At 49.2% G+C, this 26,386-nt stretch overlaps 9 protein-coding genes across 9 annotated transcripts; 4 read left to right on the plus strand and 5 right to left on the minus strand.

Annotated features, from left to right (window-relative positions):
• The first annotated feature begins 804 nt into the window (after positions 1–804).
• F4812DRAFT_204219 (uncharacterized protein) lies at positions 805–2,419 on the plus strand. The gene is made up of 3 exons (XM_047930269.1): positions 805–1,557; positions 1,695–1,847; positions 2,083–2,419. Exons 1-3 carry the CDS (start codon positions 1,208–1,210, stop codon positions 2,231–2,233), a joined length of 654 nt encoding a protein of 217 aa, XP_047794383.1. The 5' UTR covers positions 805–1,207; the 3' UTR covers positions 2,234–2,419.
• Positions 2,420–3,264: 845 nt separating this feature from the next.
• On the minus strand, positions 3,265–4,737 carry F4812DRAFT_204116 (uncharacterized protein). The gene is made up of 2 exons (XM_047930268.1): positions 3,637–4,737; positions 3,265–3,577 (listed from the first exon to the last, which is right to left on the minus strand). The coding sequence occupies exon 1, from the start codon at positions 4,374–4,376 to the stop codon at positions 3,744–3,746; it is 633 nt and encodes a 210-aa protein (XP_047794384.1). The 5' UTR covers positions 4,377–4,737; the 3' UTR covers positions 3,265–3,577; positions 3,637–3,743.
• Positions 4,738–5,208: 471 nt separating this feature from the next.
• F4812DRAFT_456166 (uncharacterized protein) lies at positions 5,209–6,420 on the plus strand (the record flags this gene model as incomplete). Its single annotated transcript, XM_047936945.1, has 2 exons — positions 5,209–5,216; positions 5,295–6,420. The coding sequence occupies 2 exons, from the start codon at positions 5,209–5,211 to the stop codon at positions 6,418–6,420; spliced, it is 1,134 nt and encodes a 377-aa protein (XP_047794385.1).
• A 136-nt stretch (positions 6,421–6,556) lies between these two features.
• Positions 6,557–7,709, minus strand: F4812DRAFT_204297 (uncharacterized protein). The gene has a single exon (XM_047930270.1). The coding sequence runs from the start codon at positions 7,444–7,446 to the stop codon at positions 6,694–6,696; it is 753 nt and encodes a 250-aa protein (XP_047794386.1). The 5' UTR covers positions 7,447–7,709; the 3' UTR covers positions 6,557–6,693.
• Positions 7,710–8,068: 359 nt separating this feature from the next.
• F4812DRAFT_456168 (uncharacterized protein) lies at positions 8,069–8,476 on the minus strand (the record flags this gene model as incomplete). The annotated part of the gene is made up of 1 exon (XM_047936946.1): positions 8,069–8,476. The coding sequence occupies one exon, from the start codon at positions 8,474–8,476 to the stop codon at positions 8,069–8,071; it is 408 nt and encodes a 135-aa protein (XP_047794387.1).
• A 45-nt stretch (positions 8,477–8,521) lies between these two features.
• Positions 8,522–9,424, minus strand: F4812DRAFT_456169 (uncharacterized protein; the record flags this gene model as incomplete). Its single annotated transcript, XM_047936947.1, has 4 exons — positions 8,522–9,067; positions 9,122–9,188; positions 9,252–9,298; positions 9,362–9,424. The coding sequence occupies 4 exons, from the start codon at positions 9,422–9,424 to the stop codon at positions 8,522–8,524; spliced, it is 723 nt and encodes a 240-aa protein (XP_047794388.1).
• Positions 9,425–10,192: 768 nt separating this feature from the next.
• Positions 10,193–13,101, plus strand: F4812DRAFT_416512 (uncharacterized protein). Its single transcript, XM_047933077.1, has 5 exons — positions 10,193–10,802; positions 10,862–11,287; positions 11,341–11,459; positions 11,514–12,182; positions 12,244–13,101. The coding sequence occupies exons 1-5, from the start codon at positions 10,354–10,356 to the stop codon at positions 12,621–12,623; spliced, it is 2,043 nt and encodes a 680-aa protein (XP_047794389.1). The 5' UTR covers positions 10,193–10,353; the 3' UTR covers positions 12,624–13,101.
• Positions 13,102–13,553: 452 nt separating this feature from the next.
• On the plus strand, positions 13,554–16,474 carry F4812DRAFT_204381 (AAA-domain-containing protein). The gene is made up of 3 exons (XM_047930271.1): positions 13,554–15,148; positions 15,216–15,890; positions 15,945–16,474. The coding sequence occupies exons 1-3, from the start codon at positions 13,676–13,678 to the stop codon at positions 16,278–16,280; spliced, it is 2,484 nt and encodes an 827-aa protein (XP_047794390.1). The 5' UTR covers positions 13,554–13,675; the 3' UTR covers positions 16,281–16,474.
• Positions 16,475–24,373, minus strand: F4812DRAFT_467902 (polyketide synthase; the record flags this gene model as incomplete). The annotated part of the gene is made up of 4 exons (XM_047938712.1): positions 16,475–18,117; positions 18,169–18,872; positions 18,953–24,277; positions 24,335–24,373. The coding sequence occupies 4 exons, from the start codon at positions 24,371–24,373 to the stop codon at positions 16,668–16,670; spliced, it is 7,518 nt and encodes a 2,505-aa protein (XP_047794391.1). The 3' UTR covers positions 16,475–16,667.
• Positions 24,374–26,386: the final 2,013 nt, after the last annotated feature.

A 26,386-nucleotide genomic window follows, 5' to 3' on the forward strand; every position in this document is an offset into this window, starting at 1 on the left:
TTCGTCGACCCAGTTCCGTGCTATACGCGGTCACCGAAAGAGAAAACAAAAACCAACCCGTCACTTGTGCCGAATCTATACCTATTTCCGAGCTTATACCTATGTTGTCATCGTTCTCGTTGCCGCCCCCTCCAAAGTCTAAGTGAGCTAGCTAGCTATTGGAAATACCTATATGCACACGCCCCGTGGAGACCTGCCCACATACATACAACATGGACATGGCCAGACTTATGTACCTCGTCATGCACATGTGCCTTTTTTCTTCTTCTTTCTTTTTATCGATTTCCTATTTTATCTTTTTTTTTCTTTTATACCTATCTTACCTTTTCTAATTATTCTACCTACCTATCACTCACCCCATGATTGGTCTGCTCACCTAGGATATATGGTGTTAATGTAATTCCGCCACATCGGTAAGCGAAGGCATTATACGTAGTAGACAGGCCGACGGGGGGTAGGTATTATACACGTATATATCTCACGTATCGGTAAGGATCAGGGCTCGGCGGGAAGGGGGTACGAATACTAGACTCCAATATTGTAGTTCGTTTATGCCGAATGGCTCTCGTAGTACCTACCTACCTACCTTACGTACACTACCAGTCTTGCGTGTGTACTTGTCTGTTCTCTCTTTCCATCCGTCTATCGGTTCGAGGAACTAGAGCCCTTGCCTCTCGGTCCCCTTGTCCTCCCTTGGGCCAACGATATATCCTATATTGAGCGGGGTTCACAGAGAACTATTTCTCTCGATCGACGAATAGAGTCATCGAGACTTATCCTCTATGGACGGGACTAGAGATGGTCCGTTCTCGTTATGCCGTCGAGCTGGGAAACGGCTTCGAAAGGTAAGAGGAAAAAAGTATAAAAGGGGGTGTTGTTGACGGCTTGAGCTTGTCTTCTTCTCTTTTCCTTTCTTTCAAACCAATTCAAACTCCCAAAGTCCCATCTATCTTGATTGCTTGCCTATTCAGAAGAAACTTCTGCCATTATCCTTGTTTGTCAAGACTTTACCTTGCTCTTGATTCACTTACATATACATACACATACACATACACACACCACACACCGAACACAAACAAAGGACTCCCAGGAGTCTAGCACACAAGTTACAGACTCACACCCTGTCTTGCAAATATATTGCAAACGATTTGTCCCCGTCTTCCTTCTAAGACGTCCCACTGCCATTACCAATCAGACATCAGTAGCCATGTCCTCCTACAGCGCACAATACTACACCCCCGCGGCGGTACCCATTCCCAGCAAAGCGGAGCAGTACCAGCAGTACTACCAGAGCGGCGGCAGCAACTACTCCGTGTCGCCATCCGAGGACGACCAGCGCGAGCGCGACGCCTCCGTCACATCCGGTGTCCCTTCCTACGGCAACAGCAGCAATGGCGCGAGCTACGCTACCAGCTACACCAGCGGCGACTACGGCGACGGCACCCAAAGCGGCGCCTCTGCCAATGGCGTTGACTTCAACGACTACATGCAAAACCGGTTCGAGGAGTCCTTCGACCCCATCCCGCTAGACCGCAGTCTAGCTCGCCAGGCCCAGACGTAAGTTCCACTCCTAGATTCCAGTGCAACGCACGCTCCCTATAGTTCGTTCGTTCGTTCGTGCGCGCGGGCCTTCGTTCCACGCTAGAGCAGAAACCGAGCGGAGAAAATCAGCTAACAACAAACCTGAAATCTAGTTCCGGCCAGCTTAACAACAAGCACCGCGAACTGCTAGAAATGCAGGCGAAAGCACAAGCTCGCCTAGCCAAATCCCGCGCCCGCTTCCAGCAGGGTCTAAACGACGCGCGGGAAGTTCATGCCGATCTAGAGTGGACATCCAAGAAAGTATCGTAAGTAGCACGAAATTCTCCTTGGCCAAACAATCAATCTACACGAAGAAGAAAAAATATGGCGCACAGCGCAAATCGCATAGCTACAAGCGAGCGAACGCAAGAAAAAAAAAAAGAGAAAAAATAAAACATGAGCGTTGAGTTGATTTAGACTAGCTCTCTTTAAGCCGCAAAAGGGGCAAGCAAAGAGAGCCAATCAAAACTATTTACTACGCATGTATACGAAAACTCTCAGTATTTTAGGAAACGGCGAATTCACTATCCTTAAGAAATCGAGAAAATCAGCTAACAGATTGGTTTCACGCAGTTCGTTGAAGAAGAAGGTAGAGAAGCACCACGCCAAGGAATACCAAAAGGCGTGTGGATTATATCCCGCGCTCAATTAAGTATTTTCAAAGTTGGCTCTTTTTTGCGATGCGCCATTAGCGGAGAAAAACCGCATGCGCAAAATTGAGCCGCATCGTGGGGCGTGTATTCGAATGCACGCCATTTCCCGGCTCAGTAACCACAAGAGCCTCAAAAAGAAAGAGGAGTTTTATACCTTACCCACGGGTTTTTTCTGCACATGTCGTTTATTTTAGCTTTTTAGCGGCCGATCGCCTCCTTCGGAGGCTCTTCCTAGCATGGGATGGGGTGTGTGGGCAAGCTACTGCTACCACGCGAGATCTGGAATTTGGGAATGCGAGATCTGTCGGGGTTCCCATCTGCAGTCTCCTTATGCACACTCCCCTTCTATTCAGGACGAATCTGGCCGTTTCTAATTTGTGGTTCCCAAAAATATGCACATACCCCTGACATTTTCATGTAGGTTGGGTGGGAGACAAAAAAAGATGACGGGGGAAACGGAAGCTGGTTTGACGCTTGGGCGAGGAGGGCGGTAAAAATAGACGCCGTCCATCGCCGCTTTATGGCTGGGTAGAGAGGTACGTAGTTTGCTGTGCGTGGTGTGTGGGTAACAGACGCAGCGCGTTTCTGTTCCTGCAGCTCTGCTCCTCATGCGACGCACAGCGAGCGGGCCGGCCGGCCTTAGCTGGGTAGGGCTGTTTCACGAGGTTACGAGTTATGATTGGACAGCACGGGACGATCTTGGGGGCGTTATGGGCTAAAAGTACACCATCTTTGACTCTAGCAGGGTATGGGCTCGCGTGGGCGACAGGATGCTGCGCACCTGACCGGTCAAGTAGCGCCCGAGGTTCGCACAGCTGCAAACTAAGTCGATCGCGAGCTAGGGGCTTGGGGTTAGTGGGAGGCAGTACATCGAGTTTCCTAGAGACACACTCGGGGGCGTAGGAAGAGAATGTATTCCTAGATAGATCACAGTCTCCTCAGTTCCCAGCAGCGGGTCGACACTTGTCCGCTTCGGGATATGAATATTGCCTTTTTTGTAATAAGTCGGTAGGGTCAAGGGAGGGTGGCTGACCTATTTCGGTCAAGGGTTTCCTTAAGGCGTCTTATTGGGTTGGTATCGTACTTCTCCTAGGTAGACATAGTAATACAGCAATTCACCGTTCGGTGACCTGACCCAGTGCCGTGTATGTACGTCTTAGACACGGTGGACCATATATCCTCTGTCCCCTCATTGGTCAGTGAAGACTGAGAAGTGACGACAAGCCCTCGGTCTGTCATGTAAGATACCAGGTTGAATCCACCACGGAGAGACTGCTTCTTGTAGGTCTGTAATTGTCACGTGATACGGTGACGCCCAAGGATTCGAAATACGCTCAGAAAGTCTTCCACCTGTCAAATATCAATATTTCTAGACTTTTAACTTATATGAAGGATTCCATACCCTCATTCTCCCATTCGTCTTCAATATGGATAAAAGTATTAACTTGGGAGGATGACCTAGAGCGAAGTTCCACGGAAGTTCCCTTGACCGATGGAGATGATATCAACTCATCGTTTCGCTTCCTCCCAGGACATCCAACTACCCCTTGGCCCTAAACCCATGACGTTTTCAAGCGGCTCCCATGGATTGGTGTTTGAGCTCGGGTCATAGTAATCATCCCACCATGCTTTCCCCGGCTCACGACCATAACTTTGCCTAGCTTGATAACGACTATGACCAGCACTCTGATTAGCAAATCCTCCACTGCCGCTTGCTCCTAGGGATTGGGCATGTCCTGAGTAGTTCCCAGGTGTGGCGTTAATACTAGTGTAAGGCAAAGTGTTGTTTAATGGGCTGGCTGAAGCTGTATCGGGCGGGCGTGAAGTATCCAAATACTGAGGCTCCGGCTCACCATCATCTTCTCCTTTAAGGTCATCCTGTCGTCTGCTGTCTTTATTACCAGCCTCTTCTTCATCCTCAAGATCGATCTCGTCCTGATTCTTCCTTCTAACTCCCAAGGGTATCGCATTGGAACCTGACTTCGCTTCATGAAAAGCAATGGAAGTAGAGGTGGACGCAACCACGGCATCATCCGCACGAGGGTTGTACTTGCGTCGCTTGTTGGAATTATTTTGAGCCCCAAAGCTGGAGAAGCCCATGGCTTGAGCCATAGCTGCTGTAGTGTCCTCAGTATCTTCCATGGTTGACTACCTTAGGTAGGTACCTAGGTAATAAAGCTGGTTTGTAAGAGGTAGACTTGGCACGGTTCAGACGCGCCGGGAACAAAAAGGGTAGAAGCGACGTTGGTTTTTAGAGGTTGGGTTAAAATGAGAGAAAAGATGGGAATATTTGACACGGATGTATGAGTTTAGAGCTTCTCAGATTTAGTAGCAGATTCACTCTCATAAATCCATACTTAAGATAAAGTAACTAACAGGTAGTGTGGATCAAACTTGGCTTTTTAGTAAGACCAGATGAGGTGAAGTTGGAAACGAATGTGAATTGATGAAGGTTGGCAAATTTGGCTCCGAGACAAAGACACATTAGGCCAAGTCTACACTTGGCAGCCAGATGTCCAGCTCAGCCAGCCGTAAACCGTATTTAAGCTGGAAGGAACATTACATTACGGATGTGACGTTAAACAAATGCTGACTTATCATGACAACATTTTCTATCAGCTCGATTTACAACTATGTAATACTGGTTTTATTACATATTATTACATATAATTCCACAACTAAAGTTGAGTTTTCCCTACCAGATATCTCGTTAAATTCTGCTGAGACTAGAAGGTGGGGATAATTCTTCACATATTTTATTCTACGCAACCCCCAATAAAAGCAAATTGAATTCATCTGAGATTTATGTGCATTAAACATTCCCTCTGAATATACGATCGATACCAAAAGTACAGTATAATAATAGCCAGTATACTGTAACTTTCTTTTAGTATTAACTAAGCGTCCCCTCTTCAACTTCATCTTAGCAATTATAATTTTGAAGGTCATTATAACCACCCGATAAGGACTTGAGATGCCTTTGTAAGTGTCACATCTACCCCCTTCCATTCTGCCGAGTCAATGCGCGCGGTATGCCTTTATTAACAAGTTGACTCGCAGACATCTTCTAGGCAAGAAATCATGGAATGTCTACAACCCCAAGAATATCGAGCGCGTAAGGCGCGACGAAGCGGCAGCGAAAGCCCGTGAGGAGGCCAAAGAGCAACGCCAGCAAGAAGTCGATGCCGAACGTCGCCTAGCCATTCTACGAGGCGAGGTACCCCCGCCTTTACCCCCTTCCGACCAGCTAGGCGGCGAAGATGAACCTCGCGACCGAAAGCGAAATCGATACGAGGATCAGAAAGAGTCAAGTCGGGGTAGAGAGAAGAGAAAGCGAAAGCGCGCAGGCGAAGATGATACCGATTTCGAATTGCGCCTTGCGCGCGAGCAAGCAGAAGCTACGCAGGCAACGGGCGATGCGCTAGTAAAAAGAACCAGTAATGCGCCGCTCGTCGACCATACGGGTCACATAGACTTGTTTCCCGAAGAGAGGCCGCGCGTACCCATAGAGAAAAACGAAGAGGCTGAACGGGAAGCTGCTAAGAAGAAGAGAGAATACGAAGATCAATACACCATGCGCTTCTCCAACGCTGCGGGCAAGGATGGGTTGGTTGGCCCGTGGTATGCAAAAGGTGGCGATATCAAGGATATCGTAGACGGAAACCTAGAAGCTCCAAGTAAGGACGTATGGGGTAATGAAGACCCGCGACGAGAGGAACGGGAAGCCGCACGCGTTGTAGCCAATGACCCTTTGGCTATGATGAAGAGAGGGGCCGCAAAGGTTAGGGAGGTGGAGAAGGAAAGACGGAAATTGAACGAGGAGAGGGACCGAGAACTAAAGCAGCTTCGGAGAGAAGAGAGGAGGCGAGAGAGGAGGCAGCGGCGCGAAGGGAAGGATGGCCATGACGACCTTGAAGGGTTCTCTCTAGATGGTACAGCTTTTAGCCGGCCGCTACATCGTCCCAAAGACGACGATGATCATCACCATCGACAACGACACCATCATTCCCGAGATGAAAGTAGGCGATCTCGACGCCACTCCGAACATAGACATTCCGAACACCGGGAACATAAGGAGCACCGGCACGACAACGAGAAACGAAGTTCCAGACCAGATCGCCCAGAGCGAGATGAAGGACAATCAAAACACGGCAGGCGACGAGAGGGGAGGACAGACAATTATTAGTATTACGTCGTTTTACAGGCTTAGGCGTTGTTGGTCTTTTTTGAGTATTAGATACCCCATTTTACCTTGTAGAGGCACAAATATTCCTTGCGTTGTTGGTATTCATGATTAGACGATATGTCATACTAGTCCTTCCTTCAACAAGTCCTACTCCATGGGTATCATCAATAATTTACAACCCCGTAAAAAAGCGCCATTCCTAGGTACCTAACCTTAGGAGGTACCTATACATAACCTACCTGTACCTGACTTCCAGTCCTTGCACCGATATTTCTATTTCTTCCCCTCTTTCCAGGGTAAGTTGATTTGAACCTCCTGCATGTGCTTCTCGACAAGATGGACAACCTTCGGCGCGTCTTTAAGCTCCTTCAACGCCTTGATGATGCCGTCTACCGTCTCTTTACTCAAACCCTCCTTGCGATCGCTGTATATATCCACCCCTTCCTGCGTGAACAAGGTCGGCGCAAACCACGTCACGGCCCAGCGTTCAACAGCCTCTGCCGCCGCACCATTTTCGCCTGCGCCGCCGGCAGCCGCCAGCGGGCGCTCGCCCCATCCTAGAATCTCCCAGTGACTGCTAGCAATCGCGAGCCACCCCTTGCCCCGCCAAGTCCAGGCTGCGGGGATAGCGGCGTCGGGCTTCTCGATGCCTTCGACGCGCTTGACGCCCCCCTTGCCGTTGCTCTTCTCGTACTCGACCAGGTTGTCGTTTGCGACGGGCTTGGACTCGGACCCGGACTCCGACTCAGGCTTGTACGGCTTGTAGGTTATGCGCACGTTCTGGGCGGAGCGCCACATGGATAGGGTCGAGTGGGTGACGGCCCAGGTGCGCCAGAGCCATTCGAGCGGTGGAGAGACGAAAGGGTCGCCTGTGGTGGTGGATGGTTTGGAGGGGTCCGAGAGGTACTTAGATGGGGCGCGGAGGCTAATGTTGCTTGGTGGTGGTGGTGGTGGTGGTGGTGGTGGTGGTGGTGGTGGTGGTGGTGGTGGTGGTGAGTTTGTATTAGATGGTGTAGGTTCTGACATTTTGAACTTGGTACCAAGTTCTTGCTGTGCTCTTTAAATTGAAGTATAGCGGTAAGTATATAAGGTACCTAAGGTAGAGTCTACTTAAACAAAACAAACAAAGTCTTCGAATTTGATTACCATAAGGGTGGGTAAGTTGTTGGGGAGTCTTGAGGTTTTACAAACGCGAACTATTAAACGTCGAAGGTTAGTGCATAGAATGTTGTCATTACCTAACCTTAGCTTGGAGGTAGGTAGGTACCTTTCATGGGCCCCAGAGCTCGGGAAGTTCTTATCCGGAATTCATCGTGGGTTTCAGGGGTAAGAGACAGACAGCACCGCGCTCGACTATAGTAGGTACATACTACCTAATTAACAGGTACAGGTAGGTACCTAGATTTAAGTAAACCCGCGCTAAAGAGTCTAGTTGAAATTGCACATGCAATTCCTAAGTTCATGTTTTCATTCTACTTCTCCTTCCCAACCAAAAGTTGTGATACGTCAATCGTCGAATTAACTGATGACGATTTTGAGACACCTTCAAGGGTCGCTGTCTTATTATCACGTGGTACCGCGTTAGAAACTGAAATTCATTAATTTCATACGCCTTCGCTTTAACGCGATTGCATCACCTGTTCAGGGCTCATTCATAGCGCCCACATCTCGTTCCTAACCCGTCCCCAACATCGGCTTCGTCTTGTCTAGCATCAATTGCCTCATGGACGTGATCATGCTCGTCTACCAAATCCGTCCTTGGATCAGTTGCGGCTGTTGAACGCCTTCGTCTCGCTTTGTCTATAACACGCGTCTGCGTTGCCCTGAATGGTCGTGAAATATTGTGTCTCATTCCTAGTATTTGACCATCCCCCGGATTTTGAGCGATGTCTAACAATGGCCGATTTGCGAACTTGAGCTTCTGCCTGAAGGTCTCGTTTTCCATGTCGATTCCGTCATCAGTTACGTTCTCATCGCGTTCCCGTTTGCTGTCGTACCGTCGAGGATATTGAACTTCTGGGATCCAAGCCCATGTAACGAAAGCACCTAAGAGCATTGCTGGGCAAAGCCCTAATAACATTGCCGCAAACTTGTGATTATATCACTCGCCACCATATACCGCAAGGTTTGTTATCAAGAGGGTGGTTATTGCACCGAGCTTCCCAGAAGCTGCCGCGAGACCGTAGAATGTGCCCCGGTACTTGGTCGCAAAGGGCTCCGCTGGGAGCATAAATATGATAGTACTCGGTCCAAGGTTGAAGATAACCTGTGCCAGTACGTACAGCGTTACCGTCAGCGTATGCTGATCAGTCTCGAAGGTGACGAAGAATGTCCCGCCGTTGATGGCGAAAAGCCCGGCTAGCGCAACAAACATCCAACCCATCCGTGTAGTCCGAGCGATGTAGTCAATCGCAAGCAGAACGATAACGCTTCCAGGTAATGCTCCGCTTGATATGGTTACGATATTTCGTATACTGTCCTGTCGGAGCATTTCGTATATTGTGATATGTGGTCCGGGCCGGGTCCGCTCGCCAGGCTGTGTTGCTACATACGAGCTCTTCCGGGGATGTAGAAACGTTCGACTCCGGTGACGGCTTCGAAAGCCAGGTTGCAGAGATAGTTTTGGTGTTACCAAGGCCAAGCCCGTCTATATAAACGAATATCAGTAGGTGCCTACCTAATCACTGAAGCATTTTTGTACCATGTCTGTTACTCTGAGAATGACCTGCAATAGGCCACGTCCAGTAAATACCAAGTTATCATGACTCCTAGAAGAGCACGCCAACGCCCCTTTTCGGCAAGGTGTTCTCTGACGTCTCAGGTGTATTTACGACTGGTGTCTAGAAATTTGCTCGCTCATTTCAGGATCGTCAAGATCCTGGATAGTTAACTTGAGTTAGAAATAAGTATTGGAGCCATGGTTAGGGTCTCGAATACATACACAGTCTATCTCGTGGGCAATCTGGCGCGTGCCGGCCTTCAGGCTAGAGAAATAGCCACCCATCGTAGATACATGAAATGATATTCTAATAATAGAGAAAATACTTGGAGCACCACGTCTTGGAAGACATTGGACTACATGATATAAGGCCTATACGTATCCAGCTACGAGTATATCCATGTTGAAATCCGCCTAAACGATGTGCCACCATATGATGACATATTTATTCGTAACTTTGCCCGATTGAAAGGCAAAGGATGCCTTGTACGGCTTAGGGCAGTTTGAGCAACTTCGCTTAGAGGTAAAAGCTAGTTCTGGAGCGTCGCGGCTGCATCTGACTATATGATAGTGATTTCGGTGACGCTTTGAGCCGCTGACTGCCAACCCGGGGCCTGCAGCGCCACTCTTGTGACTCTTAGTAGTATTCGTATTACATGTTATAGAATGAGTATCTTTCATCCAATGTAAACGATACCTCGAATATACGTTAGGTACTCACCCAGCTTCAGTTTGAAGTCTGTAAGTATTTAACAGCCATGCCGAGGCAATAAGAAATAGGCAGCAGAATATGAATAACGGATACGGAATCTAAGACATTTATGCTGCCTGCCCCTGACACTGTCTTAAAATGAATTGTCCAATAAGTTAACCTGGCCTAGGGATAAGACGGTTATATCGATATAAATACCTACAATATTTCTGTCAGAAACGTGGCCGAAATAAGACCTCTTATTGGGCATCCAAAGTATATCCCTGTCAGACCTCCAATTCACTAAATTATAGCTATGCTCGCACCCAATCCTCATTGGCAACAGGGTCTAGTAAGGACCCTCTAGGTATATTCGAACTGTGCTGTTATATTATAAGCCGTACGTAAGTTCATAGTTAAGCATACCTCGCTTTGAGCCGCCAACCCCACGTTCCCTTATGTGAGACCGGGCTCCATTCTAGGACGTGGGCTCGCGTGGTAGTCCCTTTCTCCTGGGTCTAAAATGGAGCCAGGGACAATTTTATCGATTGTTCAACTTTCACATTCAGTCCTTGAACTAGGCTCTAAGATTGCCCATGAGTTCTTCGGACAGAATAACAGAGTACCGGACAAACTAAGACGCCTTAATGATCGGCTTAAAGAATTTCACACTATTGTTGATGGAATAATAGACGGCTCTTATGAGCCAAATACCTTGCCAAACCTTGTCTACCCCGGAGCCGACGCTATTGTTGAGACTCTGACTGAGTGTAACGATTTCCTCCGCCAATATGAGTCCGCGTTATCAGCAGATCGAACTTCCGGAAGAGCGAGCCAACGACTGGCCCTTGTTGTTGGGCCAAATAATTCTAGGATCCAAGAACTTGACAGAAGAATACTAGACCACTATCCAGCGCTTGAATTATGGAAAACCACCGGCTTGGAAAGGGCGGCTCTACAGCTTGGAGAATCGTGAGTTGTCTATTAATGTTGTCCTAACACCCTGCTAACCTTGATGGACATTGAAACAGAACGATCGCGAAGCAACAGACTAACAGCCAGGAAAACCGAGCATCTGATATAATAGCTGAATCACCACCACGAGCCGAGTTATCCGGGAGGTCTGCAGAAGAAGCTCTAACTAGCTTTTATACAACTCAAGTGGCAACCCCTACCCTTAAAGCGGTTTCTCGGAACCCTTCTCTTCCCTCGATAAACGAGCTACCATCGCCGCAAGTGGGAGAATCATCTTTCCCCGATGCTGTATCACATAGGCAACGCTCAACAGGATTAGAGACTGGTCCTGTTCTGGCGCATCTTAGAGGCTACAGCCGCGAAAATGCAGCAAGCCCTTCAATACGCGCTAGGCCTACGAACAATGCAGAGTCATTATCTCCGGTTCTGCTATCAACATCACCTACATCACAATTTCGTCGCCAAGGGTATCCAGTGTCAATGTTTGTTGCCCTGCCCTCAAAGTTTTTCAATTTGCTGATACCCGAAAAAATAGACGTATTGGCTCCCAGTCGTACCAACTGAGTACTAACGATTATAAGGTCTTCGACATTGGTGGCAACAGGGTGATCGAATGGTCCAATATTGGCTCCCGCCTAACAATCCAACATTTCGGTTAGACAACAATGTTGTAGATGCCTCAGAAATCATAGCGCTAACCTAGCCCAGTTCCTAACCCGTGTAGTATTCCATACACGATACCGGGGGACTTGGGACCTTACAAAGTACGGTTTCTCCCAATAAGCGCCAGGCACCAGTTCAAAATAATAACGCCAGATGTGGGAATTGAGAGCCTCTACGAGAAGCCGGAATATCGATTTCACCGTAAGGTGGACAGGGAGGCCTTTCAGCAAACCGTTCGAAGATGCGACTACTTAGAGATAGTAAGAGCCCTGAAAGTGCATACTGCTAAAGAGAGAGAAATTGCTATGAAGTTCCACTTGAAAGTGTGGCGGCACAGTGCCCAGGACGATAGGCCAACGTTTTCCTTCGCGGCAAATGAAATAGGCCACATGGAGTTTCACATTCGATGGTTCAAAAGGGTACCGGAATTGAAAGGGGACACCAAGTTGGTAATGAGATTATACTCGAAGAATGATGATTTGGCGGATGAGCCTGAAACCACCGAGCCGCGAAGGTTATCTTTTACTTTTGGGATGAAGAGATTATCTGGGGGTTCGACGCAAACGAGTAATTCCGATTCGCGTTCGACGTCGCGGTCATGCTCCTCGTCTACCAAACCCCCGCCTCTTTTGTTATATGAAGGCCAAGGAATAGAGCCGCCAGACGACGTTCGGAGTTTGGAATACTTGGAAATAGAGTTTTTGAACTCAGATGGCAAGTCCTCATCGCCCCCATCTCTCCTTAGAGTAAGTTACGCTAACCAGCTTGTGACTAGTTCGGAAATCCTTCATACACGCATGCCTGGAAGCACATCGCCCAGCCTTAGAAACTTCGCGAAGAAACAGCACGCCGAGTCCATTTTCGCAACGTCCGTACCCGAGATCGCCTAGTTGGACTCTGGGACAAGATCAAGGTCCACACGAACTAGAAGAGCCCGGAAAACGTGAACTGTCGGCCGACTCTGAAGTTTACGAGATGATGGGAGACTCGGGGTTCCAGATGCCTCCTCCGAGTTTGACGACCCCATATTCCCCCGAAGAAGTTCGGTTTAACACGCGCTTCCTGTTTGCACCATCACGAGCAACCGATTACGAGAAGATCCTAGAGACTGATGAATGTCACGGCAAGGACGACGATGCTCAGGCACCAAGATAAAAGTGGGATACATTATTCGGGTTACCTAGGGGAGCTATGATTTGCTATGGAATATATATGACATGTTAGAAGTTTGAAGGTAATGGAAGCTAAGGCAATACCCACGATAATTGGGTTTAGGATATTGGGACAGAGATATTAACGGGACCTAGCATATTAAGGTGAGCATATTTAGTGACCTACCTACTACCTATAATGGTCGGGTCTTTAAAAGGTTGAATTTGGCGTTCAAGGCATAAGGTACATGTAGAATGTAAATACTTGGAAATCTTGCAGCTCAAATGTACGATGTGTCTCTTTCAGGTACAAGTTAGGTCTGGGTAGTGAATCTAACACGAACCGTTTCCAACTAGATCGTACCCGGTACCTATACGCGTGTAGTATTCTGCTGTGGTTTAACTACCGGAAATTTGAGATCATGGACCTTGAAAGGATAACATACACAGGTTGCTGGAAGATGTCAAATATACAAATTGATCACAAAAAGAAGATACTTCAGATTCCCGAGGTCAATATTCGTCGAGGTACCTAAGTACTCTGTACTCCTGAGTCTTGACTAAGACGGCCCTGGGCTATTTTTGAACTTAAGCTTCCTTCAGTAGCCAATCAATAACTATGTAGAAAGACTGCATGTACCCCGCCGCCCTCTAAGCCACATCAAGGCTAGTGGAGTACCTAGGCATTTTAGCTCCGAAACGTCAGCTGCAACGACGAACCGACGTCAGGTTACAGTCCAAAGTTAACACTAAGCCTCATCTCGAACAAACACCAACTTGGCTTTTTGACTTTCCCTATTCACAAAGTTGAGTCTACAACTTTCCAATCCACAACAATCCACAACAAAGGAAATGCCATAGGATCTGGAATCCTTATAAATTGGTCAACGAATTTATGAGACTCTTATTCGTCGAAAGTGTCTCCAGCTATAGGTGTGTAATACGTTCTGGTGTTCATTTCTTTTGGCCAGCTCGTGCTTATGTGCTTGAGAATAGTATACATAGACTTTTGACATCTTCGTTCTCCTAAATACGATACTATACGATACTACGACGATGGACATGCGAAACAACCTTTTCGGTCGAGGACCTCGCGCAGGTGGGGGTCTACCCGGCCGACCGGGTCCTGAGCAAGGCGGTTATAACCAAGTCCCCCAAAACCGGCCGCCGAGAGATTACAACGGCCCTCCCGAATATGATCCAAGAAGTGCTTACGGAGCCCCGTCGCCGGGCTATGGTGGGAACAATATGGCACCCCAGCAAAGGAATACACGTCCCGCTGCAACTCAGGGTCGTCCCGTCCAGCTTAGATTAGCCAAATTAGACAAGGGCGATTTAGCTCAACAATACATCTTTGGAAATCTTGTCGCTGTCTCGCCCCAAGACTTCGCCCCCGACCAATATGGTAAAGATATATACCTCCTACTGAACGGAAACTTCGTCGTGACCGCTCGCCCGACTGAGTATATTCCTCCCGGATGCATAAGCTTGTCTGATCCTCAACGAACGTGGTGCGGCATTAGTATGACTGACACTATTATGGCTGAGAGATATGAGCACAGGGTTCCTCTTTCCGCGATGGACGTTGAGATTGGATTTGCATCACAGAGGAAGATAACGGATGTCCCGTATGACCAGGATCAACTTTCTGACTATTTCGTCAAGATGTTCCAAGGCCAAATATTTGCCCCCGGCCAACGATTATTGATGGACTACAAGGGAATACCGTTGATGTTCGTGGTTAAGACGGTCCAACTCCTAGATTTACTCGGGAACGAGAAGGGCCAGCCTTCAGATTCCTCTTCGAGACCCGATACTAGGGGTCTGCTGGTGGCTGGACAAGGTCAAACTGAGATTAATTTCTTCAAAGATGCCAAAAACCCCATTAAGATAAAGGGCTCGACCAAAAGGCCTGCCACGAATGCTATCCTGAGACCGGATTTCAAGTTTGCCGATATGGGTATTGGAGGTCTGGACGACGAATTCAGTACGATTTTTAGACGTGCTTTCGCTTCTCGAGTTTTCCCTCCAGGCTTAGTCGAGCAGATGGGAATCTCTCACGTGAAAGGTGTTCTTCTTTACGGTCCTCCAGGAACGGGTAAAACGTTGATCGCCAGGCAGATCGGAAAGATGTTAAATGCCCGCGAGCCTAAAATTATCAATGGCCCCGAAATTCTCAATAAATATGTGGGTCAATCTGAGGAGAACGTGCGAAAGATGTTTGCAGATGCGGAGAAGGAGTACAAGGAGAAGGGAGAAGAGAGTGGTTTACATATCATTATCTTCGACGAACTAGATGCTGTCTGCAAGCAAAGAGGTAGTGGGACAGGAGGGACAGGAGTCGGTGACAGTGTAGTCAATCAGCTTCTTTCTAAGCTTGATGGTGTGGATCAACTCAATAACATTTTGCTTATTGGTATGACCAACCGGAAAGACATGATTGACGATGCGCTGCTGCGACCAGGACGTCTCGAGGTACATGTGGAGATTTCACTACCTGACGAGCACGGCCGAATACAAATTCTCAACGTAAGTTGCCCTCAACATGATTATACTCCTTTAAATTAATCCCAGGAGATATTCTAATTTGTTACAGATCCACACTGCCAAGATCAGGGCAATCAACAAATTGGCCGATGACGTTAGCTTAGAGGAGCTCGCTCATTTGACCAAGAACTATTCTGGTGCGGAGATCTCTGGTCTTGTCAAAGCTGCTTTATCGTATGCCTTCACTAGGCATACGAAACTCGGAGATGTCACTGGCGTCCAGGGTAATCCTCAGGATGTGATGCTAACACGGGCCGACTTCATGAGAGCCTTGGAAGATGTTAAACCAGCTTTCGGAATTTCCGAGGAAGAGCTCAGCGGTGCTGCACCGTATGGAATTATTGACTATAGCCCGCACATCCAATCTATCCTTTCTACTGGTCTCAGCTTTGTTCAAGCAGTCCGGACCTCAGAAAAATCCCCTCTGTTCTCCGTTCTTGTCCACGGCCCTCATGGAGCTGGAAAGACCGCCTTAGCTTCAGAGATTGGGTTGAAGTCGGAATTTCCATTTGTAAAACTCATCAGGCCGATCGACGTCGGGACTAACGAGGGGGCTAAGCTCGAATATCTGCGCCGTGCTTTCTCCGACGCTTATAAATCTGCTCTTTCAATTGTGATCCTAGACAGCCTTGAGAAAATCATTGACTGGAACCCTATTGGACCCAGGTTCTCCAACGCCGTCGTGCAGTATCTAGGTGCTGTGCTAGAAACTCGGCCACCCAAGGTATGTATTTTCTAAATCTTGTCTAATTTTCGGCTATGCTAACGATTTACACAGAATCGTCGACTCCTCATTATTGCCACGACCAGCCAGCGATCTATGCTGGACCAGCATGGTGTGTTCGCATGGGACAGAGAGATTGCTGTGCCAGCTGTCAAGGACCACCGTGAACTCCAGGCTCTCCTAGCCGCCTCTGGCAAATTCAATGACCCAGCCGAAATTGATGCAGCTTTAAACGAACTACAGAGTCTGACAGGAAGTCAGGAGGTTGGTATCGGTGTCAAGGCGATTTTCTCGGCGCTCGAGACAGCCTCGGTGAGAGAGCCGCTACCTACAAGTTTGGCGGAGGATATCAGCGCCATCATGGCGTCTCGAAATCCGCAAGGGTATTAAGGGCGATACCCGTACCGGTGTACCGGGTTCGACGGATCCTAATGGAATACTTAGAGAGGACCTAGAATATGATTGCATAGCAGTGATACCAATTTCGCCACAATGTGTTAGGGGGAAATATGAGGCATGACCGGCTACGATGATGGTTGATGGCAATTTACCTAAAGCAACCGCCATTTTCTTTTTTTTTTCTAGAGCTCTAGGGTTACCGTTGTGATGTGCCATTATTAGAAATTGTATTATATGAAATACACACGGTCCAGTATGCGCACCGCGAGCTTTGCGGGATAAAACATACTGAATGCAACCCACCGATAAGTGTTTGGAATTACAAACTGTAGCGCAGACATGGTTTCCTTTCTGACCATTATTCTCCAGTTTTGAAATTCACGGCATCTTCGTCAGAACCAACTCTTCGTGTGTGTGCTTCTTCATCCCGGTGTCTTCATCGTTCTCGGAAACGCCAAACCTTTCCTTTAAACCTTCTACCGCTTTCTCGCCCAGCGTCTTCATACTACCTGCTCCTAGCATTTCTAAAACGCTTATATTAAAGCCAAAAGTCGATTTCCACCAGCTTCTCATTTCTACAGCCACGAGACTGTCAAACTCCATTTCTTGAAGCGTCCGGTTGATGTCGATTTCGGCGTCGCTGTCTACAGGCTTCATGAGTAAAGTTAGAAGCTGCTTCGAGATCTGAACCGCGACGAAGGCGACTGCGTCTGGGGCAGAGAGAACCGCTGGGTTGCCGACGGCCGATGCTATGAATGATAATAGCTCGCTCGACGTTGCTGCCGAGCCCGACGATGAAGTGCCGGCACTGCTGTTTAGATACACGCTGACGCGACGGTCGCCCTTCCAAGGGACGCGGTTGGACGGATCAGTAAGAGGTATTGTGGTACGCATGCCTATGAACAGCTCGCTGTGGCTGACAAATGGCTTGGAGCGTACGCTCTTGATGTCGTGGATGGCCGGGCGCGGGGCGAGAATAGACGCAGTAATGGCGTCAAGCATCTCGGCGATACGGACTCCGTAGATACCCTGTGATAATAGACGCTCGCGAATCACGGTGTTGTCAGCGACGTAGCCGTGGTCAAGCATCACGCCGATGTCAATAGCACATGCGTTGAAACCGAGCCCGTGACGGTACTGCACGAAGCTATCGAGGAACGAGTTGGCGCCGGCGTAATTGGCCTGTCCCCGCAGGCCTAGGACTCCCGATATGGAACTGAACAGAACGAATAGGTCGAGATCAACCCCGCGCTCGACAGTCGCGTTATGCAGATTCCAAGTACCCAGGACCTTCGGGGCCGCGCATTGCACCCAGTCGTCGTATGACATTTTGGGAAAGCTCTGGTCTCGTAGAACCATGGAGATGTTCAGTATGCCCTTAAGAGTGCTGCCGCCAGCTGCGACGGCGCGCTTCACATCCGCGAGAGAAGTAACGCTGCCCTTCACCGCAGTGGTTTTGCATCCCTGGCTTCCCAATTCCTCGAAGAACGCTTGATCCTCCGCGGTTTCGCCGGCGTGGCGCGAGAGGAATATTAGGTGCCGAACCCCGTGTTCAACCATCCAGTTGGAAACGGCGCGGCCGAGACCACCCAAGCCACCGACGAGCAGGTAAGAGGCGTCGTTGCGGAATTCGACGGTCCGGTTTAACTGTCGTTTCGTGAGGGCCTTGCCTTCCGCACAGTCCAATGAGATGACGATCTTCCCGATGTGCACCCCCTTTTGCATGTAACGGAAGCAGTCCCCAATGGCATCGGCTGTGAAAATCTTGATGGGGCGAATAGGTTGAACATGTCCCTGCTCGTAGTATTTGACGACTCTCTTGAGTAAACTGATAGAGAATTAGTACTCCAACCCAGCGAACCTTGATTTGGCGACTTACCTGTGGCCCATATGCTTCTTCACATCAACGGCGTGAGCCAAATCTATGCCATGGTAGCTCCTATTCCGCTCGAACATGTTCAGCGCCAATTTTCCGTGCCCGATGAGATCGCGTCTGCCGATCTCAAGCATCTTTCCAAACTCTGCTACGCACTCCCAGGACGCGTGGAGGAGTTCTCCCGATAACGAGTTCAGCACCACGTCCACCCCGCGGCTGTTCGTCGCCGCCATGACGTCTCCCAGGAACGACTTGTCTCGCGAGTTGAATATGCGACTCCTGGGAATGTTGAAGGTCGACATCAAGTGCTGGACTTTCTCCTCGTTGCCTACGGTGCAGTAGATATCCGCACCGACCATTTTGGCTATCTGGATGGCTGCAATTCCGACGCCACCGCACGCCGAGTGGATTAAGAGCGTCTGCCCCTCTTGTAGCTGGCCGATGTCGAGAAGCCCGTGTATAACAGTCGCGACGACGCTGGGCATGGTCGCAGCATCTTCAAAGCTGAGGGAGTCGGGGATCTTAGCGCATGTTTTCTCCGACACTGCCATACGAGTTGAGAAGCAACCTTCTCCGCCTAAGAGCACTCTATCGCCCGGACGGAGCTCCTTGACGTCTGGCCCAACCTTGGTGACAACGCCGCTAGCTTCAAGACCAAGCGTCACCTTGGCTCTATTCTCCACAATCCCCATAGCTACTAGGACGTCCTGCGACATGTTAGTAGGTACATACGTTTCTGCCATTTTTGTGTGAACTGGTAATTGTGTCATCAGCAGTAAATGCGTACCTTGAAGTTCATACCAAAAGCCTTATTCTCTACCAAAACCTCGTCCCCAACTAACGGCCTCACCGGTATTGCGGTCCACGCCAGCGTGTTCAACTGGCCGTATTTGCCAACTCTCAGGTCGTATCCCACTTCGGCCGCCTCGTCTTGCGGCGGTGCGCGTAGCTCCTCGTTGACGACGACGGGGTATACCCTGGATATGTGTATGATCCCGTCTACGATGGCGTACTCGTACTCGGGGCGCAAGTTCTCTTCGCGTTGTCGCCTGTTGAATTTCTGGAATACTTTCGCTGCTGCGTTTAAATTTTCAGTGTTGACCTGGTTCAGTTCGCACGTGGCCAGGTCGACATTTAGTTCGGCGCGGATTGCTCGTATAGCGCCGATGATCTGTGCCCACCGAGGGTCCTGGGCTCTGACCTGGGAGGCACGGGTAAGCCAGAGGAGGCCGGCGCCGGATTCCGATACTGTCGATATAAATTTGCGGAAGGCGAGGAAGTTAGCTTCGCTGATGTTCTCGAATATAGGCTTGTTAAGATCGATCACCGCGAGCACATCCTTATCTGTAGGTAAGCCCGGCTCACCCCAATGGTGCAATCCAACTTCGAAGCCCTCTGATGCTAGCTTCTCCTTAAGCTGTGCGGCGATTGCCGAAGTGTCCTCGTCGTAAACGACGGTTGTAGCGCGGCGCCGCGAGATTTCAACGGCCGGTCTGGCTGTCATTATGGCATCGTAATGCGTGGGTGGAGGAGAGTCGAGAGCGACATGCTCCAAGCCGGCGAAACCAGCCTGGCGTAGATATGCGTCCCACCTCTCGGGAGTCACGTATGGTTCATCTACGCGGCCGTCGTCTGCGCCCAACCACCATCCCGGAAAGATACCCATGACGAAGTTGAACGCCTTGTTCTCGCAACTTAAATCTTCTATATATAAGCGGCCCTCTGGATGGAGGAGTTTCCGTACGTTCTTGAGCGTCTCTTTTATACTTGGGGTAGCGTGCAAGACATTGGCGGCGATGACCAGGTCGTACGAGCCTTCTTCGAACCCCTGAGCGACTGGGTCCTTAGTAATGTCCAGCGCCTGGAAGACGATATTAGGGTATCCTTCGAAGCGCGTCTTAGCGGCGCTAAAGAATGCGGATGAGATATCAGTGTACATATACTGGGAATACATGAGAGAGCCGTTCTCGGAATTGGTGATACCCTGGAGTATGGAGTTGGTAAGACCGCCCGTCCCGGCTCCAATTTCGAGAATGCGAAGGTTTGGTTTCGCGTGGCCAATGCTTTGGAATACTTCTTTGCGATCGCAGTGGCCGAGATAGTTGTACATGTCCGTTAGCGCGTTGTCCTCCATCAGGACTGTGATCGGCTCGATTTCGCCCTTAAACAAGGCGACGATGTTGTCGAGGACCTTGGTGATACCAGATACCAACGGCGATATCGAAGTTGGAGATAAGATCTTTATAAGGCCCTCGATGGAACTTTCTGGTTTGGGTGCTGGCTGCTTCTCTAGCCACGCCTTGAATTTCCGGAAATGCGGAATGTCCGTCAGGACGCCTCGGAGACGAAGGAGAGCCTCGCTGGTGCAGACGCGCTGCAACTCTTCGCATAATGGCGCAAGATACTCCTGTTCCTTATGCGGTATTACCAATGATTTAAAATCGACAAAGTCGATATCCTGACGCCAAAACATCCTAGCGCCCGCGTGAGGGTCAAGGCTATCAGCTGTCATTTCGCCTTCAAGGGGACTCAGCTTCACGCCCTTCATCTTGAGCGCTAATTTCCCGTCAGCACCGAATCCCTCACCCCCACCGCTCATAACGCCACGTCGACTCCGAGTTGCCCTGACGGCAATGTCAATCTCGGAATCGCACTTATAGCTCTCCATGTATTCGATGAATGTGGGTACGTTCATCTTGTCTAGCTTGTGCGTTAAGCCGTTGGTGGCGGCAATACTAAATAGCTGGAGGAAGAAATCGACCTTGGTGGGGTGTACGCAGTAGATGGCGCCATCATCGTCAACCGTGTTTATCGCTCTCCCCTTCGAGAGATGCTGCGTCGTTGAGCATGATAAGTCGGACAAGCCTTGGAAATCCTTCCCGTAGTTCGCGCCGACGTTTCTGAGGGCTTGATACCACTTGGCGGGTTTGATTAGGCGAGGCAGGTTGGACGCATCTTCCGTTCTACTGCTCGGTGATGGGGTGGTGAGCGCGGAAAATTGGCCGGAACAATGCTTCGTCCACGTCGTCCCAGTATAGGAGCTGACTGTGAAATCCCACCATGAACTATCGAGTGTATCTGTAAGAGGTGCCCGACGCACGCTGGTAATGATCTCGGTTGATTTGGACTCTGTCAAGACCATCGCGGTATCAATCACTACTTGGCGCAATGCAAAGCCTTCGTATGGCCCTTCGCATAGCTGACGCGCTGCTTCGCCCGCCATGCCCACATACCCTGCGCACGGGAAGATTACATCTCCTTTGATATTATGGTCCTGTATCCACGGAACATTCGGAAGCGAAAGGACGCTTCGGAACACCGGCTCGCTCTCCGTGGTCTCCGAAACGCGAACGCCCAGCAGGTCGTGCTTGGGGAACTTGCGGAACCGCCAGTCGTTGGCGATGCGGTTCTCGAACATGAAGGACTCGCTGTGCTGCCAGGGGTAAGCGGGCAAATCCGTGACAACGCGAGCGGTGCCGTCCGGGTTCGTCAGGCAGTTTATGTCGATCTGCAAGTTCTGAACCCAGAGCTGGCCGACGGCTGAAAGGAATGTCTCGGTCCCGTTTTTGCCGCGGACGAGACACGACGTGTACGGATAGTTGACGGAAGACTTGGCGAGGATTTGGCGGACCGGGCCGCCCAGCGCCGAATGAGGTCCGATTTCCAAGAACATGAGGCTGGCCTTGCTATGGGTGTTATGATACTGAACCAGATTGGTAACGCCGGTGTTGAAAAGTACGGGAGACTCGAGGTTCGACTGCCAATATCTTGGATCTGTGGGGTCGGAATCAAGGAGTTGATTTCCCGTTACGGTAGAGAAAAAGACGGGCTTGTTTTCGATGATCTTGGAAGCCATGTATTTCGACCGGTTCCCAACATGACGCGAGACTAGACTATTGTAGACCTCACCGACTTCTTTCATATGATGAGAATGGTACGCCTTTTCTACTTTCAAGGCTCGGGCGAATGTGTCGGGTTTCTCCGAGCGTATTGCCCGCAGGACATCATCTACCGCCTCCTTATCACCGGATATGGTGACGCTGGAGGGCGAATTCTCGCAAGCAATGATGACGCCTGGAACTAAAAATGGTGCAGTCTCTTCTCGTCCGAGGCCCACGGCCGCCATAGCCCCTAGCGTCTTTACCTTGTCAGACGCAACACCACGGTCATACGCGGCGATGATGGCTTCTTCGGCCGTGATTTTCTTAGCAGCGTATGCTGCTGCGATCTCGCCGGACGAATGGCCAACGACACCGTACGGTTTGATATCGAGCTCAGATAGCGCGTCGACCAAAGCAACCTGTAAAGCGGTGCATAGGGGCTGGGATAGATACGCCTGGTCCAGCTTGCTTGTTTCGGCTGGCTTAGTTAATTCGTCAACGAGAGACCAACTAGGTGGCTCGGGCAAGTTTCTGAGGACGTTTTCCATGTCGTAGATCGACTTCTTGAATGTGGCATTTGACTGGAGAAGCTCCAACCCCATCTGCGGCCACTGCGCGCTCTGGCCAGTAAAGACCATGATGAGATCCGGTGCTGATTGGGGTGCCTTGCTAAACGGCGCCGTGCTGGAAACAACGCCCTTGTCTACGACCGAGAATGTTCGGTGTGGTAAATGGGTACGCCTCGCACCCAGGGTATAGGCCACATTGCTCGCTGACTCTGGGGACTCTTCGACATATTTCTGGTTCTGGACAACTTGTCGGCGTAATGAGTCGGAAGTGTTGGCGGAAAGGAGCAGCAACTGGGTCTTTGTGGGTGACGGCTTATAGTCCAATGCTTCAGTCTTCCCAAAGTACATTCTCGCCGATTCAATAACAACATGGACATTGGCGCCACCAATACCGAATGAATTAACGGAGACACGTTCGTATCTGTCCTTTGGCCACGGGGTAGGATCCAAGGGGACTTTGAGCTTCTTTTCCTCGAAAGGGATCTTTGGGTTGGGCTTGTCGAACTTTATGTTAGGGGGGATAGTCTGGTTCTCCAGTGCTAGAATTGCTTTGATGAGCGACGTGATTCCAGATGCTCCTTCTGAATGCCCGACGTTTGGCTTCACGGAACCGATGTAAACACCGCTGTTACCGAATACGCTGGCCACGGCGGCAACTTCGATCGGATCACCGGTTGGTGTTCCAGTGCCGTGGCACTCGACATAGCCGGTCTTTGAGATATCCGTAATCCCAGCCGCGTGGTAAGCTCTACGAATCATGGCCTCGTGAGATTGCGAGCTTGGAACACTCAGCCCAAGCGTCTTGCCGTCGGCGTTATTGGACGTGCCTCTGATCACAGCACGGATGGGGTTCCCGTCACGAATTGCGTGATCAAGCCTCTTGATATAAATCATATTGATAGCTTCTCCACGTGCATATCCATCGGCATCGGCGTCGAATGTTCTGCTTGAACCATTCTTCGACAGAATTCCTTGGTCGGACATAGAGATAGTAAGTCCCGGGGCCATGATCAGGTTGCTACCCGCCACAATGGCAGAGTTGCATTCGCCATACCGGATCGACAGACACGCCTCGTGAAGGCCAATCAAAGCTGAAGAGCAGCCAGTTCGGACGATCATGCTAGGCCCCTTGAAGTCGTATTCGTACGATATTCTGTTGGCAAGCACAAAGTCGCCATAACCGGTAATCTTATACATGCCATGTAGCTGAGGATCTTTAACGGAGAGCTCCAGCCAGTCCTCAGCAAATGATCCAACAAAGGTGCCAATCGTCTTGCCGCGGTAGTCTATCTCACCGGCGCTCTCAAGACATTCCCTTGTAAGTTCTAATAGAATCCGCTGCTGTGGGTCTGCCCGTTCTACCTCGACCTTGGGCATGCTGAAGAAGCTCGTATCAAGAGCTCCAATATCCACAGACTCATCGAGGAAGTATCCGTATTGACTTGCGATGTGACCAGGCTTGTTAGACTTGGAGTAGAAGCTGGAAGAGTTGTACCTTGACTCAGGGACAAGACCCCGTGCATCCTTCTTGTTGATTAGAAAGTCCCAGAACTCGTCCGGTGTAGAGATGCCTCCTGGGAGGCGAAGTGCCATACCACAGATCGCGATCGGCACTGCATTATCGGTGGCATCCTGATAGTTGGTTTGAGATGAGTCTGACGCCTTTTCAACGATGTTAGTCCGCTGTTGAATGGTTACTTTTGGAAAGCGTCAGCTTACCGGAGAAGATGATCCAGATGGGTTGATGTATGGAGCCATAATATATTATGGTGAGTACTTTGGCCTGTGTAGTTGTAAAGGGGATTATGCCTTTCCTCCACCTTAGGATGATGTCCCTGAAGATTTGTCTTTGAGAGTGCTGCTTTATTCTTTACCTCAGGTAGTCTTTAACCTAGTGACTTTCCATGGGATTCTACTTTCCTATTCTTCCAGCAGGCTTTTTATACTTAACTAGAAGTAGGACCTCTGATTACGACGTATACCTATAGATAAGAAGCATGAGTGATAGGCGGTTCAATGCTTCAAACTAAAGCCGGGGCCCGATGTGGTTAGAAAGCATCCGTAATAATTGCCATGCATAGAATAATTACTGAACTTTCCGGAAGAGCCAAAGCTATCCCTCGGAGTTACCCTACCTACCTGGTAGATAGGTAGGTTTATACCTTAAGCCACGTTAGTTAGATACATCCATAACAGTTGTCACGATCTCCCCGTGAACGATCCCGCACACAGGTACTCTGAGTTGACCTGCAACCAACGGTGCCAGCGGCCAATGAAACAGGCTACACGATTAACCCCAGCCGAAATTGCATCTGCATACTCTCTCGCCAGCATATTGATAATCCTCTTGATGATGTCACAAAAGAATATCTACTTGATATCTGTGGGACCTCACGGAAGCAGCTTGTAACACTGATATTACCCGCTCTGTGTCTAATCCTGGGTATGAGATAGAGCAATGAAGCACTCCTCAAAGCTACCAGGTAATCTATGCAGTAGCTCAGTTAATAGCCGTGCCTTGATCCATTAGATATCCTATTACTTATTTTTCGCACGAACTCATATGCTGATATGATTATAGACAGGGATTTCCCCTATCTTCCTAGGAGGTAGGAGGTACCTCAAGTATCTTAGACATCTCAGATATGCGTACTATTTGGCCGTGGGGTTGATCTCACAGTACCGATTCCAACTCCGCGACTACACGGTGATATCAGTCCTGCAGCTTTAGATTATGTAGTAACGGCGTCTGTGCCGGTATCATCTTAGCTAACGCTCCGGCGCCGTGATTAAAGGCTCGCCTTATCATGTCGGAGCTCAGCCCACGTCCGTACAAGAAGACAAATGTAAGAGAGCACATATATTAAATACTGAGTAACCATCTGACCCGCGGTTGTGCGTCGCCAAGGGCCTCTTCGTACCCGTCAATCTATATTCCTCGCCTGCAGTTGTGCAACGTTCGTGAATCGCCGTTATCAAGAAACAGTTTCATCACGATATTTGGAAATGGACTATTCAACTCTATCTCGAAATTGAAGCGCGGAAAAATCAAGCAGTCGGGATAGCGACATTTAGTTCGATAATGATTTATATCATCATGCATCACTTCGAAAAAGGACATATATTAAATTTGATAACAGCGGCATGTCAAAACGGGGAACTGCGAGTTGACATAATGAGCAAGATGCATGCATGCATGCAGTGAGGATGAGATTTTTGTGCTCTGGTTACACGTCGAACGTTGCAACTGTGATTGAATCTTGCTGCATTACGTTGAAGTCTTGTAGTTCCAGCCAGAAGAATGACCTTGCCACCATTAGGCGCACTTACACCTCTATGCTCTTTTCTCTTTAGGCAGGAATGACTTTATTTTAAAATTTGGTTTTGCTTGTTATGACATGGTGGCTTTCGTACCTAAGGTTAGGTACCTACCTCCCTTTGGAGACTCTGTCATATGTATCTCCGGGAATTCCGTGCCGTCCCAAGTCGATGAGTATAGTGAGAGTACCGCACATCCAGGAGAGTCTTTAGAAGAAAAATATGACATTTTTAACCTATCAATCATATTACTCATGTGCCTCGGTAAGTCGTGTTTAGATAGGTACCTCCTAGGTACCTAATTCTGATCCAAAGGGATACTTTGCAAATCTTCTCGATATGAATCGAGCGCATTTACGCTAGTTACTTGCGGATGAAGTCTTTTGCAACACTACAGGATTAAAGTTATTAGCTACAATTCATATCCATATTTTGAACCTATTAGAATGCTAT

The sequence above is a fragment of the Daldinia caldariorum genome, assembly GCF_022478825.1.
Source record: "Daldinia caldariorum strain CBS 122874 unplaced genomic scaffold F4812scaffold_2, whole genome shotgun sequence".
Classification (NCBI taxonomy): Eukaryota; Fungi; Ascomycota; class Sordariomycetes; order Xylariales; family Hypoxylaceae; genus Daldinia; species Daldinia caldariorum.